Here is a 16,431-nt window from a genome sequence, read left to right as displayed (position 1 = left end):
CTGGGTTGCAGCTGCTTATAATTTTATATGTAAAGGAGTCCGAGGAGATCAGACTTTAAAGGAAGGGAAACTTGTTGTCAGGACAGAAGGTATAAAAGCAGAGAAAAATGTTACATTCCAGGAGGTCTTTTCATTCTTAAATTGCTCTGCCTGTGATCACCAAGCAGGTACTTTGAATTCCTAAACCAGGAATGTAGATTGATCGAATTTAATAAAATGACATTGTGATTCTTTTAAATTGCTTTTGGTTCTTCCTTGTGAAAAAAGGTAGATTTCTACTTGCTGTATATTTTATTTTCCAAGGGTAATAAATTCTGCCATGTGTGTTAAGCTAAAACTGAAGTTCACTGATTTCATCCCTCTGTACCTTCCTGAGAGAAGGGTTGGAGTAGTTTTAGGAGAAGCAGATCCTGGAAGTTGGGAGTAGCAGCCATTCCACAGGAGCTTCCTAAAAGAGATGTTCATTGTGAGGAATGTGGGGCATCCTGGTAGACTTGGCAGTGGGTTAATCCAAAACACCTGGGCATTATTCCTAGGTTGGTAGTTCCCAAACTTTTTATGAATTTGAGGCCTTTTTGTTAGTTTTGTGATCTAAATATCAACACAAATGCCAGTGCTGAAGTTTGCTATGTGTGCGTTCTCATGCTTTACTGTCGTGGTTTTCATGGAATTTTCTGGCCAGGTGTTTCAGTTTGGGATAGAGCTTCATGGCACTTTAGTTTAAAACAAAAAAGGTTTAGCCTAACAAAGAGGTGAAATATGTTTCATTGCCCCCAGTCCTTTGAGGGAGAAAGTTTTGTGTGGACTTTGTCCTTTGTGTGTGGTAACTTCAGTCAGTGCTGAGGAATTGCTTGCTTGGGTAGAGTTTCTGCCTGTAAAACAGTCCCTTCAGTGGTTCCTCTGTTCTTCTTCACCTCAAGACAGCCAGCATAAGTTTAAGTGTATTTCAAGGGAAAAAAAATCAAATTACATTAACCTGAAGCAATTAACTCCCAAACTTTCCTAGTGGGCTCTTTTCCTGAGCAGCCGTGTTTGGGTTCCATGCGAAACTCCTGCCCTTGCTCCGTGCTCTGGCCAGGCCTGTGAGGCTGCCTTGGCACTGGTGCTTGAGGTAATTTGTCCAAAACCCCCTGCAGTCATTAAAAACACATTGGAAGTGTTGGCAAATGTACAACTGCATTGTTCCCATAAGTGTGTTGGAGAGAGGATATTTCCTCAAGAGTCCTTAATCAGGTGCTGGACAATTACAGCTTTAACTCCACCAGTGTTTCTGTGAAACTTTCTGATCCTTTACACCAGAAATTCCTTCTGCTCTCTTGTTGGTTTAGATCTTGACATCTCTATTTCATTGCTCAGGCATGTCAATTCAGGAGGAAAGGAAAAGTAAGGAATCCTCTGAGCACAGCTATGCCTACATGTTCTGATGGTAAATTACAACTATTAGTGCCCACAGAGTCCTTTTTATTCAGTATTCTGCCAGCCCTGTTCTGTTACTTAGGGGCCTCTTGGTGGGATGTTTTAAAAGTATGTGGAGAACAATATTTGGGTTTGTGTTTTTACACCAATATTTTGGATTTTCTGCAGCTTTTTTTGTAGAAAACTCTGCAGAAGTGGTAATGCAATAAGTAGTGGAGTAAATATTGTAGAACTCTAATACTCTGTAAGTTGTGATATACCACTCCTGCAGTTGCAAGTGTTCATTACTGATCCTCCACCACAGCTCAGAGTCTTGTCTCCTTTTGGAGTTTTCTGCTAAAGGAGTTTATTCAGTCCTCTGAGCATCAGGGTGAAATATTCTGGTGTTGGGACATTTCACAAGGTAATGAAAATCCTTATCCTCTTCCACAAACTCAGTGGTCCAAAGAAGCAAAACAGAAGAATGGAGCACATCAGCGAGATGAAAACTGTTTAAAGTAATTGGGGATTATTGAATAATAGGAGAAGTAACAAACAGTTGATATAATCATTGAAAAGGTGATTTTAAAAGAGAGGAAGGAGGAAAAACACCAGCTTGCAACAGACTAAAGAAGAGGGACAGCAGGTTGTATGGGGGTAGAGGCTGAGAAGGATGGAGGAGATGGGGTTAGAAAGGAACTTTACCAAAAACCCTCACCACAAGCACTGCTCCACTGACAAGGCAGCACAGAGACTTCACCTGTGTTTGCCTGCTGAGATCCATGGCAGAATTCCTGCTGCATGGCATGTGGTTTGGCTTATGGAGCACTTCAGAGTAATTCCATGCTGTTTCTTGCAGGCTGCCTAATGTGGTAATGGTTTCCTGGGTTTAAAACATGTTCCCATTGCAGTAAGACTGTTCTAATAATGCTATTATCTGGAAGTAAAAGGAATTAAAAAACAAAATAAATGAAAGCTCTACACTTGAGGGAGAAGGATGATGTATTTCTTAGCTGTTTGCTGGTGCAGATTGTGTTTTAGTAAGATTTGTTAGTGCTCACAGATTGTTTACTTTCCTGTGATTGTGGCTTTTTTTAATATCTATGTATTGAAAATCAGCAGTTTACTATGATTACTTTGCACTTTTTCCATGGTATATGTTGGAGTAAAATGACATTTCTCAGTTAGGTATTTATTTTGTTTCTTGGCTTTCTTTTGTTTAAGGTTGTGCAAGAAAAATATTTTTAACATTGGTCAGTGTTCATTTGTTTATTCTGAAAGGGTGTGTGAAATGAAAAATTGAGACAGAAGTAACCTGTGGCATAAACTACCCTGGAAAACCTTTCCCCTGGAGAAATAGCTTTGAATTTGCTGTGCTGTCTTCTGTTGGAGCCTTCCTCTGTATTTTAACTAGGTGCTTCCTAATTATTTTAATGGCCTTGAAGAGAAACGGCTGAAGTCTTAGGAACAGACAGTTCAGACTCATATATCAGCTCTTACAGGGCTGGTTCTGTGTGTGTTGTAGTCAGTCACTGTCCTGATGCCTCTTGGTAACTCAGGTGTTTGAAAGGTAAATTGTGGGTTACAAACAGCCTGAAGGCAGCTGATGCTTTGTTGTCCTGTGCAGTTTTTTGCTGTGCCAGAAGCAACTGAATAACTCACACTGAAACTGGAAAAATGTCTGGGTTTTTCTCTTTTTTTTTTTTTTTTCCCCTTCCAGATTCTAAGGTACAGATTTTTCTTCTTTTGTGGACTGCTTGGAAGAAGGAGTGCCTGACTTGGAAGCCTGCTTTAAAATGCCTTCTGGTTTATGAACTCACATCTTTTTTCCTCCTCCCCAACTTCCCTTCTGTTTTGCAGCCATAGACCTTTTGTATGGGGGTATATACTGCTTTATGTGTCAAGATTACATATACGACAAAGACATGGAACAAATTGCCAAAGAAGAACAACGAAAAGCTTGGAAATTACAAGGTTTGGTTTTCCTGCCTGAATTTCTTGTTTCTGTTTTTAATCATACCTGTCCCTCCCATTTGTTCAGTGGCAAAAAAAAAACCACTAAGGGGAAGAAAGAACTCTTTAGAGAGAGTAGTGCAGGCAATGGGAGAGAGATGTTCTTCCTTTCCAGGAGTCAGACTGTGGGTTTAACACGTGCACCACACCTAATTGTAGCAAAAATATTTTATCTTTAATTGCAAAAAAAAAATACAGAAATATCTAACATTAATCCTGCAAAAAACTTGCATATCGAAAGTTAGATCTGTATTAGGTAGAGAATGTAACAGTCTGCTCCTTTAGGCTTATTTACGTGGTACAGGCAATAAATCTGTTCCCCTCACATGAAATGCCACCCTTGTGTGTGATTTTTTTTTTTAACTTTTTTTTTGAAATAGATCATTCCAGCTTACTTACACACCTGTGCTTTCAGGGTACACGCACAGTATCTATGTAGAAATATTTACACACAAATATATGTACACACATTTGTTTTATTCAGTTTGCTTTCCCTAATTTTTTCTTTTTTAGCCTTCACCCCAACAGTGGTTTCTCACTACCAGTGTACAATGACAGGTAAGAGGCGTGGGCTGGCGACGCACCTCACTAACAAGCGTCCCTTTGCTGATTATCCTGCCATTCTAGACATGAATCACAGCTAAGAATGCCAGTTTTATCGTGCAAATCGTTTTCCTCTTGTTTGGATATGTTCCAGTGGTTGAATAATTGCAGCAGACTTGATTTCATATGCTCTTTCCTTGGTAGAATTCCTCCAAAACAAACCTTTTCTCTCTGTTTTTTTTTTTTTTCCCTGTTTTGTTTTTGTTTTGGTTTTTTTTGTTTGGAAAGGAATTATCATTTATTCGAAACTGAGTAGTTTGTAAGCATCAGTTTTAAAAGCTTGTCATCTTCCATTTCCAGTGGCCTCTGGGGGGTACGTTTTCTTAAAGTGGGAAAGTCTGTATTTGAAGACAGATGACTTCTGTCTAGTAATGTCTCTTCTGGAATCCATGGCATCCTGTTTCAATGTGACAGCCTAGTCAGGGCTGATATGACTTCAAACCATTCTTAACCTCATTCCCAATTTTAAAAATAGCAGCTAACATCGTATTAACGAGAGCTTTTCTGCTGGCTCAAAAGATAGCTGCCTTCACTTGGTTCCTACTACAGATCCCAGTCTGCTTCCTGCTTGTTCCCTCTTTGAGGGAAGGGAGTCAGGGGAAAGGAGGATAGTGGGTCCTAGAACAAGGAAATACACCTTAAAATCTTTTAATACAAAGCACTGGTTTTCAAAGCAAGACAGAATGGGAATAGATTAAAAAACCTTTCATCCAAGCTCTGCACCTATTCTGGAAATTCCTTCAGTCTGTGTTTGGGGCACCAAATGAATCAGCTGCAACAACAGATCTTCATTATTCCATAGAAGAGGAAACCTCCCTCAGTTTCTTACTTTTAAATATGCAGATTTAAAGAGTAATTTCTTAGTTATCAATTGATACACTTGTGCCTTGTGGACTGAGATGCAGCCACTTTGTCCTGCCATGGACATCAGCCTGCTGTAGTTTATATTCCAGGGAATTACAGCCACAAGATTGTTGCACTGGTCAGCTTGGACCACAGAGTTGTGCAGAGAAGGTCAAAGAATCACCCAGAGGAACTGTGAGGCAGGAATCCTCTGTACTGATTAAATGACTATTGAATGGCACATTAAATATATATATATATATACATATATATACACAAATGCATATTTGTGTGAATCTGCACATTCCATCTTCTGTCCCTGGAGAACTAATCTGTAGTGACCAGTGAAGACGGCAAATCAAGGAAGAGACAACAACACTTCAAATTAGTGGAGTCTGCAATGTAGACTTTTTTTTTTCTTTAAAGTCATGGCATAGGTTCTTTTTTACGTCTTTTTATTATGAAACCACATGTGTCTTCAAAAATTTATCTTAGGAATGAGAGATGTACATGGGAGAAAATAATGGAGAACTATGTCTGGTTTTTTTTCCTTCTCTCTCTGTTGTTCCAATCTCTGTGCTCCCTCCCTCTTGTCATCTCAAAGATCCCTTCTTGCTCCAAACTGAATGTCAAGAGGAGCGCAAACCCCAAAGTCAGTGTCTTGGGTTTATATTGCTACCACAGTGTTAATTTACCTCAGATCTTGTTGCCAACTTCAGAACTTCAGAAGTGAATCCAGTCTGCAGAAACTGATTGGCTTAAAAACTGAAGGGTAAATGCAGAAATGTTCAAATTTGTCTCCACAGTGCTTGAAGGGTGTTAGTTTATACTTTAATAGATGCTCACATAACAACATGATGCCTGGAGGAAAAAAAAAAAAAAAAACTTTAAGAAAACCCCCAAATATCATGAGATTCATTTCAAACTCCTGTAGTATTAACTCCCAGTGTGCTGAGTTCTCCAGTCCAGCTGTAGTTCAGGGTTATCTGATGTAACTCTGAATGTTGCAACTTGGCCAGTAATTTTTTCCTTTGGTATTGAAAATTAATAACAGGGGAGGTGAGAATACACAGGGCCCTTTGTTCTAATTAATGTCTGAATTTTTGGGAGAGGAAAAGTTGCAATTTGCTGAAGTTTAGCAAAGTAAACAATGATTGAAAAATTGTGACTTTTATAAAGCTGAGCCTTCATTGCCTTTTCCTTCACTCATCCCTATGCCCCTGATGAATTCTCTGAGAAATGCCAATTTGAGTATCTCACCCAATAAAATAATTTCTTAGATGGAGGTTTCACATGCTGACTTGAATCTCTGACTATTTTATAGCAGCATTTTTTAAATTACTAATTTTCACTTCTCTAACACTACTTTCCTTTAATTGTAAATGGTGACCTGTGCATGGTTTGCGAATCTTTGTTTAAGGTAGTTTATATTGGAGTTTTTGGCATGCTTGTGAGTGTTATAAAACCTTTTTATTAAACCTCTTTCCTTCTTTGTGTCTTGGTTATTTTTTTGTTGTAGTTTTTCATTTTTAAACATCAAACCATTCCTAATAAATGGCTTTGCCTTTTCCAAATTTCAAGAGTAATATAACCTCAGCATTCCTGCTAAGTTATATAGCTGGAATGGAACAAATTTTAATTTCTGTGTCTGACTTAACTTGTGCTCCTTCTAATGAAAGGCTTCTGCAAGAATGTTTTCTGTCTGGTTTGCTCTGTTTGTAGCATTAATTGCACATGGTGTTTTGTTTCCTTTCATTTCTTTTAAATTGAACAAATATTTCGTTCACCCAGAATCTTTACAAGTAATCCAGTCTGTCATGTTTGACCTTACTTAGAGTTGCTCTTGTGACATGCTTTAGTCCCATCCTCTACAGTATTTAAACCATATAATTATATATAGATAGATAAAAATATATTAATAGTGCTGCTGATATACATGGAGCTATTGCATGCCTAAAGTGCACATGTGTTTCCAGGTATGAATTTTGTTGTATTTGACTTAAACCAGGACTTAAACATATCCAAGGGGTTATTTTTTAATTGTTCTCAGGGTTCATCACACTGACTGGCTGTGTTTGGCCATGTTTTAACTGTAGTGAACCCAAACACAGCAATTTTCAGCTGCACAATGCAATTGCTGCTGCTAACAAGGTGTTACCAATGAATTTATATGAATTCCTAAGGGAGCATTACAAATATGACCAGGGTTGCTGGAGACATCCAGTGCCAGAGCTGTTGGAAGCCAATGTTCCATCCCTGTGAAGTGTCCATCTGTGCACCTCCAAAGGGTCTCTGCAGACGTGCAGTGTGTCCAAAGCATTGCAGCTGTGTTATCTCATCAGTCTCAGTCCTTCCCTGCCTTTTCTGTTTTCCTGGGTGTGTAGCTTGATGCTGAACCTTGGAAAGGGAAAGGAAAGGGATTCTGGTATTGTCCCTTAAGTTCCTTGCATAATCTGTTGTTGAATCAAATAAAGTGAGAAACGGGTGTATTTGTGTAAATAAGAATTCTCTAGTCCTTGAGAATCTAAAAATGAGACCTTGTGTTAGTAGAACCTGGAGGGTCAGTAGTAACTATGAATTGAACATTTTTGGGAGGGTAGTTTCTGACAAGCATAGCTATTTCTGAAAATGAAGATCAAAGAGCTATTAAAATTTAATGTATATTATGCAGAATGTGTAAGCCTCCAGCTATATTTTTCTACTATCCTTTTCATATGTATGATTTATAATTTATTTTCTGTAGCAAAGCGCTGCTTCTGCTCCATGCATTCTGTGAAAAATAACTCTTAATTGACTTTAATTCTCAGTTTTAGAATAGACTGCTTGCCATCTTATAATTCTTTATTTTTAATGCCAAGATGCCTTTGTGACTCACAATAATTGACCTTGCACAGCAATTTCTGTGCTACATAGAAAGCTGCAGCAGTATTGAGCTGGTCAGCACATGAGTCTTCACTGTTGTGTTTTTCTTGTATCAGGTTTACACTGAACACAGCTCTGTGCTGATCTAAAATCTGGTCTCCATACTACTGACCTGGCTCATTTCTACTGCACTTTCCTTTGAGCAAAAGAAATCTTCTGAAAATGCAGTGTTGGTCTTCAAAAAGAAAAATGACAGATTTTAGCTCATGAGAAAGGGTAGTTTAATATTTGGAGAGTTTTGACTGGTTGGTGGAGGGAGGGTGGTGTTTAAACCTACTACTAATTTCATTTTTAGATAACATTAGATATGTCAACAAAGTGAATGTCAAAAATTAAAACTTGTCTAATCCTTCATTAATAGTTTAAGGAGAGGTCATTCTGTGTAATAGCATATACATGTAGTAACTGTTCAGTATATTGAATTATTAAATTCTGCTGTTCTCTAAAGATTATCTGTCCATTAAGTTGGATCAGTTTAGATTTATTAAATAACTTGGCAAGTTCATCAATGCTGCTTGTGTCATTTAACCTCCTCTGAGCACAAAGAAATGTATTTTTGAGTAATAGCAAGTTTATTCTTGTGCTGGAATTTCTTTTTTTTTATCTGAAAGGAGGATTATAATCCAATAAGGGAAGTTTATTGGCCTAGCTGTTCTTTATAAGTTAAAAAGTACCTTTGTTTTCTTATGTTAGTTCTTCTTTGTTCAAAAATTTTGTGATACCTTTTCAAACCATATTTTTTGAGAAGGGATAAAAAGCAGTCAATGTCCTTAACTTGTGCATAAATTGTATCTAACCTAATGGACAGCACGTTGAAAGTTTTGACTTGAACAGAATTTTTAATCCTTTTACTAAAGAACTTCCTGAAACTTTGTTTTATCTGCTTAGGCATTGGAGAGAAGTATTCAACATGGGAGCCGACCAAGAGAGAGTTAGAATTGCTACGACACAACCCCAAGCGAAGAAAAATAACCACAAACTGCACCATAGGTGAGTTCCAGAAATCCCTTCTGGAGCCAAATTATCACTGATTTGTATGTTCCAAATTCTGTGCTGTTGTTCCATTGGTAATTGTGGTGGATTTCTGTAAGCTTTAGAATAACAAAGTCAGTTTATTTTACATTACCTGTTCCTGCTGTGGAAGGATATCTGCTCTGTCAGTGCAGGTACTGCTGATGATTGAGCTGTGGAACAGCTACAAAACACAATCCTTTTTTTGACAACTTGCTTGTAATGAGAAATCACTGATACTATCTCAGCTCAGCCTTCATCAGAGATCCTGTGCAGGGATGTGAAAGGAAATCCTGTAGCTGGTGCATCCTTGACCAAAGCAGTCTATTGGTAAATCTGGTTTAGCAGAAGCAGCACATTCCTTCTTGGTGTTTTACACTCTAAATGGGATCTCTTCAATTTTGTATGAGCTCTGAAAAGTGATTTTATTTCTCCAGTGGTGTCAAATAGCAGGTTTGAAATGCATCTCAAAGGTTTAATGCTTAAGAGTTCAGTGGTCTGGAGCAAAGAATTCTCTGAAATGTGTTCATCTGCATCTGGCTGGACAATGTTTGGCTAAAGGTGATAAAAATTAACAGCTCTTCCAATGTTTTCCCTGCTGTTTTTAGGTTGGGTAGCAGGGGGTTAAAATTAGCTCCCTGAGAAGCTCTCATTAAGATTATTGGGCATTTTCCTATGCTGTTAAATGCACAATAACATTTTAATGGTGAGGTTTGGAAAAAATGGTTAATGGTACATGTTTGTTAATTGTACAAGGTTGGAGGTGTAGCCATAGACATTGCAAGTAGGAAACTGAATTTTTTTCCACAGTGTTAAAGTTCTGTACTGTTTCATGGAACATGTCACGCTTTCAGCACGTCTGCATTTGTCAAAATACACTGAACATCCTTTCTAAAGCTTTCTAATGTCATGTTTCTAATGCAGCAAGTCATTTAATCCAAAGTATGTGTATATTTATTTGGAAAAAATGGACTGAGAAGCACAGAGTAAGTTGAAAATGTATATAAAATGGTAATTCTAAAGAACCTATGTTTTCAGAGTCGTGGGACAGAGAAGACAGTTGGAAAAACATCTGGACTTTGGAAACTTTAAACAGCCTAGGAAAAATTAACTAAGCAAAGATTGCTTGCATCATGTTCACATTGGGATTTGTGTTCTGAGAAACTCCAGTATATTTTGTAAAGAACATTACAAATTAGTAAAGATAATAGAGCTGGGGAGGGGGGAAGAGGTTCGATAAAATGTTGAAGGTTACCATGACCTTTGTGAAGAACTGAAGCACATTTCAGTGTTTCTCTTTGCAATCAGAAGGAATGCTCTGCCTGCTCTTGGAGGGTTTGGAATCTTTCAGGCTGTTTAAAAAGGCCGTGTCTGGTGGTGTGAAATCTCATCTGCGCTGCCTGGGCGGGAGAGCTCCGGGAGCACGGGGACAAGGCACTGACTGATCTCTTCACTTCTGCAGGCCTGCTTTTAAGAGTTTTCCTCCTGAGCCCTGGAGCTGCCTGTGTGCTGAGATTTAGAAAGTAAAGAAAAAAAATCAAAGCACCCAGGAGCCATAATGCAGTTTTGGGCTGCAGTTAAAAGCAGAAGACTTGCTTTCTTTCACAAAAATGCATTGGGGGTTTAGCTCAAGGAAGAAAAGACCTGCCATTGTCCTTGAGCCTTTTCTCTCCACCTAACCTGATGCTAAATATAAATCTGCTTCAGAGTCTTTTTGCCTTCCCTCCCCTCACTCTGACTTGTCTGTTTGCAGTTTCAGATCCTATTTGCAGACTGAAATGCTGCAGTAGCTGGACAGTCTCATTTCTCTCTTTTTATAATACTCAATTCTTTTGAAATCAGATTTTTATCAATCCCATAGCAGATATTAGTGAATCCAGTTTATCTTCTGAGGTAGGTAAATGGCACAGAGAATAGGCATGATGTCCAGTTTTATTGGTTCTGGAAATGAAAATGATGCTGATAACCATCTCTGATAGGCGCTGCACAGCTGTTGAGCACTTCTGTTTACACAAGAGTCTGTTAAAACATAACCAGCTGCCTTTTATGCATAAAATCCTCTTTTTAAAGCTGTTTTAAGAGGAAGGCCAGGGAGAGGTTTGTGGCTTTCTATCCTACCCCAGAGATCCACAGATATCATTTGGGTGTGGAGCATTTTGCTGCTCTGCTATGACCTAGAATGGTGGTTGTGCCAACATTTGTTTCAGCATTTGTGTAAGACAATTTATCAGTGTTACAACTAAAATACTTGGGACAAGAGACTGAAACCTGGGCAGGTGTGGCCTTGAAAGTATGTACAGAACTTGTATTTGAAGGATCTGCATATGATTTTGAGCCCTGACAATAAAATACGTTAAACTTGATGTTTTTCCTGTCTAAACCACACTTAGGTGACACAATGTTTGTTGCAGTTGCCTGTCACATCTGTATTATGTGCATGACACTCATTTAGGTGGATGTTTACTCCATGGCTGAGCATTCTGGGTACATGAAGGGAATTTTTTTATCCCAGATTTGTCGCAATCTCATGGTGCTTCTCAGAACAGCTGGATGTGTCTGCTGCTTTTTGAGCTGTTTGAACTTTTGTACAGCTGCAGGATCTTTTGTCTTTGATCAGCACCATGAATTAAAACTGAAGAATACTCAGACATGAGATGAATATCTTATAATGGAGACTTGAACTGGTAGTTCACTAGAGGAAATAATGGGCAAAACTCACAGCTTTTGATTTTTCTACTTGAGTGACAATTTGAAACCCATTGAAGAAGGAACTTCTTATTCACATCCTCAAAAAAATGAGGAAAAAACCAGAAATCCATAGTTTTTCTTTGATGCTCTTTAAAATGCTGTGTGTTTCCATCTCATAGATACTTTTCCCATCTCGTAAGAAGATAGTGCAGGTAACTTGACTTGAATCTCTAGTTTGCCATTGAGCAAATTGCTCTTGAAATGAGAACTCACACTGGGCACTTCTGCAGGCTGTGGAAACTGTGCTGATTCCTGTCTTTTGGGATGTACAGGGTTGTTCCCAATACTGCACATAAGGACCTTCAAAGTGACTTGCAACACACTGTTAACCAAGTGGAAACATTGACTTGTCTTACAGGCAAACAGCCATGATGAGAAACCCTTGCAGTGTGGATTTTGTGTGGGACATTTCATGTTCTGGTGTCCTGACTTGACATTTGATGGAGCTTCTGCATTTCAGGAGATTCAGGAGGAATGTCATGTCCACTCAGACCATAAACATGCTCTGTGGAAGCTGTGTCACCTCAAGACATTCTCAGACCTTGTTCTGCCTCCAACACTTGAATGTTGATTTTTTTTCATTGTATTGCCACAGCTTTTTCCACAGATCAGATTGAAGGGATGGCATATTGTGGGGAACATAGAAATTTCCCAAATTATTTTGCTCTCAGCAGCAGGACTGGGTAGTGTCTTGGACTGTTCAATATTCGTAGAAATGCTCATCTTGATTTTGGCTTGAAACTGATGTTTCAAACATCCCATAAACACCAAAACTTTTACATGGAAAAATTAGGTAAGACTTAACAGCTATTAAATTAGATTCTAACGTTGTAAAAGAAAAAAAAATTAATTTATTCAGTCTCCTCTTGTCTGTAAAGTGGCCTCCCGCTGCAGGGGAGGGAAGGGACAAAGCTCCACATTCACAAGCAAATTATTTGTTAGGGGGTTGAACCAGAAGTGATACAATATCTTTTGGGAACTATTTTCCAAGCTCTTCTTGCTCTGCTGTCATTAATACCCCCAGCAGATCCATTCTCCTGAGTATATGAAATATTAGCTTGGGATCAGCTGCTCTCTGATTAGCATATGAAGTGACTTTGTGGCTAAAGATGGGTGTATTAACAATAGGCAGAATTAGACTCCCAATGCACATGGGTAATTAGCAGCAGCCACCCGGGATTCCCATTTGCAGGGTTGCAAAAAGGCAGAGGGGAGACAAACCTTTCCAGGAGACTGAGCAAATCCTCCTCACCAGGAGTGATGGGATGGAGAGGTCCAAAACCAAAACTGCCTGGGATTAGCAGGTGGGTTTGGCAGCTGCAGCGCTGAGCAGCCTGATGGGCCAAAGAGCATCAGTGGAATAAATATTGCAGAACTCCTGTATGAAGGTGGCAAGGGAAGAGGAACAGTGACCTGGAAAATATTTCTGTTCTCTAGACAAGCCAGCAGAAGCATTTTTGCTTCTCTTAACTTGGAAGTGTTGAAGGCTGCATTAGTACTTGGATGTTTTTTGTGAATGTAGCAGCACTCAGGTGTGCTTCTTCTCCTTGGATGGCACTTAAGGTAGTTCAAGTGGAAAAGTGGAATGAAAAATATGGTTTGGTACAGCACCACACTTTTAGCTATGGCTTTAAATCTAAATTACTGATTTGTAAGCAGTAATGCTTTGATATTTGAAGTTATGACTGCACAAAGTGCATCCTGAATAGAAATCTCTGATTCTCAAATTCCTTTAGATTGCTGTGTGATGAAGGAAAGAAAACCACCTTTAAGACTACTCAGGTGAATGTTTCCTCTTTGGCTTTCTTTATATTAACTTCATTATTAAAATGGTTTTCTTGATGAAAAATTGTTTCTTAAAAGGTTGGATTGGTAAAATAAAAAAAAAAGAAAGATACTTTCATATCAATAGAGAGAGCCTTCTGTTCCTGTTTTACTTTGTCACGAGCTTAGCATGTCTGACCATTGTGTAATACATTTCTTAGGTCTAAAATTGATAAAGCTGATCCTAAAAATAAATTTTAAAAGCCCTTTCCTCTTAAAGCTCCAGGGAATTCTAAGAAAAATTAGAGGGATGTGAATATTTTAAGAATTCTAAAATACAAGTAGTGATTTGCTCTCTAAAGTTTGTAGAGCTGTACTGTCTGAAAATCTTGTTAAGCTTCCTAAATTTAGCTCTTTATCAAATATAAAATAGAAGCTTTCCTCTGCAAAAGGCTTTGTGAGGAGAAATTCCAGATTGGATGCTGCAGTTGCCTTTTTGTGTATTGACTGTCTGGGAACTTGTCACCTGGTTTTCCAAAGCTGGTGCCAGAAAGCAATTTGCATCACTGCAGTAATGTCAGTGTGCGTGGTTTATCTGCACAGCAGTTGATTATCTGTGATTTAATTGTTCCTGAATAAGATTAGGAACATCAGAGTTATCAGTGAAGTCCCTGCAGCATTTTCCTGCTTAGAGTGAGCAAACTTTTGTTGTAGAAGCTTTTGTTAGTCAGAGATCAGTCAGCGTCTGAAGAGCTGACTGATGAACAGCACTTCCTCAGAATGCCTTGTTGCCACCTGGCCAGCTCCAGTGAGGAATGAGGGGGGTTCTGATCTTGTTACCTCAATATTTGTTTGGATTTTAGACCCTCTTTCAGGAAGATGAGGAGCTGATGTCACTAAGTGTATGAGCTGTCCTGTTGATGTTTTCATTTCACATCAGCTAAAACCCCTGCAGACTGTACAAATTGTATGTGAAATCAGCAAATTGCAGTTGGGCTTGAATTTTTCTGTTATCCTGTCTTGGAAAATTGCCATTCCTACTTGCATAGAAAATACTTTAATTTTGTAACTCTAGGTGGCTCTTGGGGATTGGAGGCAAAGGAAGATATCCTGTGTGTGTTTGCACAATGGGAAATTCCTTAGAAGACAAGGTTGTTGATCCAGGGCTTGGATCATGTTCCAAACTTCCAACTGAAACCTGATTTTCCTGCTCTGGACTTTTTAGAAGTAGATCCATGGTTGTTACTGATCCAGACACATTATTTTTAGTTTACAGACAGTGTTTTGATTTGATTTTCCTAAACTGTGCTCTGCACTTCTTCAGGTGAAACTTCATCACTTAAATCCAGTTAAATAAAAAGCAGCCCTGAAAAGCCCTTCTTTTTCTTTCCCCTCATAGATGCTGATTTCAAGTGTAAAATGTTTGCTGACTCAATTATTTGTCCTACCTCTTTCTCTACTGGTAGTTAATTTTTTCCCTGTGCCGTGTTTTCTTCACTAAGTCATTATGTAAACTTCAGTATGCAGTCAAAACAGCAGCCTTTGAATAAAAAATGCAGTTGGTATCAGTGACTTTGTCATCTGTTTGAATGGGTTTTTATCAGAATCTGAATTTTCTTACCAAGGAAAACCCAACAGCAGCACTTAGCCAGAATCTCTTTATGGCCCTCTGAACAGATACCTTATTTAGATGAGGTATTTGTTGTTACAGATATGGAAGTTGAGAATTAGCCCATGGAGCTGTAGTGGTTGTAGAGAAGTGCCTGTTGGCTTGTCATGGGCAGAGCTGTGTCCTTAGCATGAGAATCTTCATTTTCTTATGTTTGAAAAATCATAGAATCACAGAATGGGTTGGGTTGGAAGGGACCCTAAAGTTCATCCAGTTCTACCCCCTGCCATGGGGAGGGACACCTTCCACTATCCCAGGCTGCTCCAAGCCCTGTCCAGCCTGACCTTGGACACTTCAGGGATGGCATCCATAAATCTCTCTAGCCAACAATTTGAAATAAACCTTGATTTACCACTGTATTTTCACCTGATTAACTCGGTGTCAGCACAGCAAGCATGGCGTTTTCAACAAGGCCAATCATCCCCATCTCAGTTTTGTTCTTTTGTGGATTGCTTTTGGATTATATTTACTCTGACCTTCCATTCTGCTCTTTCCTGTCTGCTTCCAGAGTTGGCTTTATGTGGCCAGAAGGTAGATACAGTATATAGTGCAAGCAGGAATATGCATAAACAGCATGTGGCATGGTTTGTGTGTTGTGGATTGTTGGACGAGCTCTGTGCCAGTTCATCAACAATAATTTGTGCATATTAATATATTTGGATGCATTTAATTTCATTGGCACTTAGCCTGCTCCTTAAGTTATTAATTTGTGAAATCTGTTTGGAGGAAGGGTAAAAACTTGTAGGCAGCATATGGTGTGATATTGGGGGGAAAGGACGGCTGCGGGTGTGAATTTTATTTTGTCAGTTTGGTGGGAGTACCTCTTGTTCTCTATGGGTGCCATCTGCACAAGGCTCTCTCTGCAAGCCTTGTGCTCTGTGCAGAGCACAGAAGAGCTCGCTGAGCTTTTAACTTTGGCTGCTTTGGGGGAGGGCAAAGAGAATATTTTATTCTGTGCCACCTTTTGAAGTGTTTTGTTTTGTGTAAAAGCTTTTCTTTTGCCAGAGGAAAACACCTTGAAGGGTCTACAGCTTAACTGGCTGTTAAAGGCCGTGTCATAAAGCTCTGGATCCATCATTCAGGCATTTTCACAAACATATTTCCTGTTCTTTGCCTGCTACTGTTACTTTTTTGATGCTGGATATCTTCTGTCTATTCTTCCTGACCTTCCAGCAACTATGAGAATAATCATTATTTTCCTGCTCTGGTTCTTAGGACTTCAATGTCTTGAACTTTATAAGGTCTGTGAGACAGGGCAGCTCCTGGTTGCTTTGAGAGCTTCTCCATAGCTTTATTTAACTTTTAATTTGTTCAGCTTTGTATATCTGAGTATACAACAAGCACCACAGTTGAGAGGTCTCTGGCTTCAGCAGTAAATGAAGGCATTTTGTTCAATGCATATGCTTAAATGTGACATTTCATGTTGTCTTTCTGCTTTTCAGGAATAGGTGCCTTTTTGTTTC

The 16,431-nt window shown here is 38.9% G+C and overlaps 1 protein-coding gene across 2 annotated transcripts in view; it reads left to right on the top strand.

Moving 5' to 3' along the window:
- The window catches only part of USP22 (ubiquitin specific peptidase 22), an 88,592-nt gene that overhangs the window by 37,441 nt on the left and 34,720 nt on the right, over positions 1 to 16,431 (top strand). The window contains exons 3-5 of one of the 2 annotated variants that reach the window (XM_036392298.2): positions 3,256 to 3,369; positions 3,922 to 3,966; positions 8,665 to 8,766. In XM_036392298.2, coding sequence (XP_036248191.1) covers positions 3,256 to 3,369; positions 3,922 to 3,966; positions 8,665 to 8,766 — 261 coding nt within the window. The remainder of the gene's footprint in view (positions 1 to 3,255; positions 3,370 to 3,921; positions 3,967 to 8,664; positions 8,767 to 16,431) is intronic. The other variant, XM_036392299.2, reaches the window with a different exon arrangement.

Source organism: Molothrus ater, chromosome 16 (genome assembly GCF_012460135.2).
Source record: "Molothrus ater isolate BHLD 08-10-18 breed brown headed cowbird chromosome 16, BPBGC_Mater_1.1, whole genome shotgun sequence".
NCBI lineage: Eukaryota > Metazoa > Chordata > Aves > Passeriformes > Icteridae > Molothrus > Molothrus ater.
Note: the sequence above shows the minus strand (reverse complement) of the source record. Positions and strands in the feature narration are given on the sequence as shown.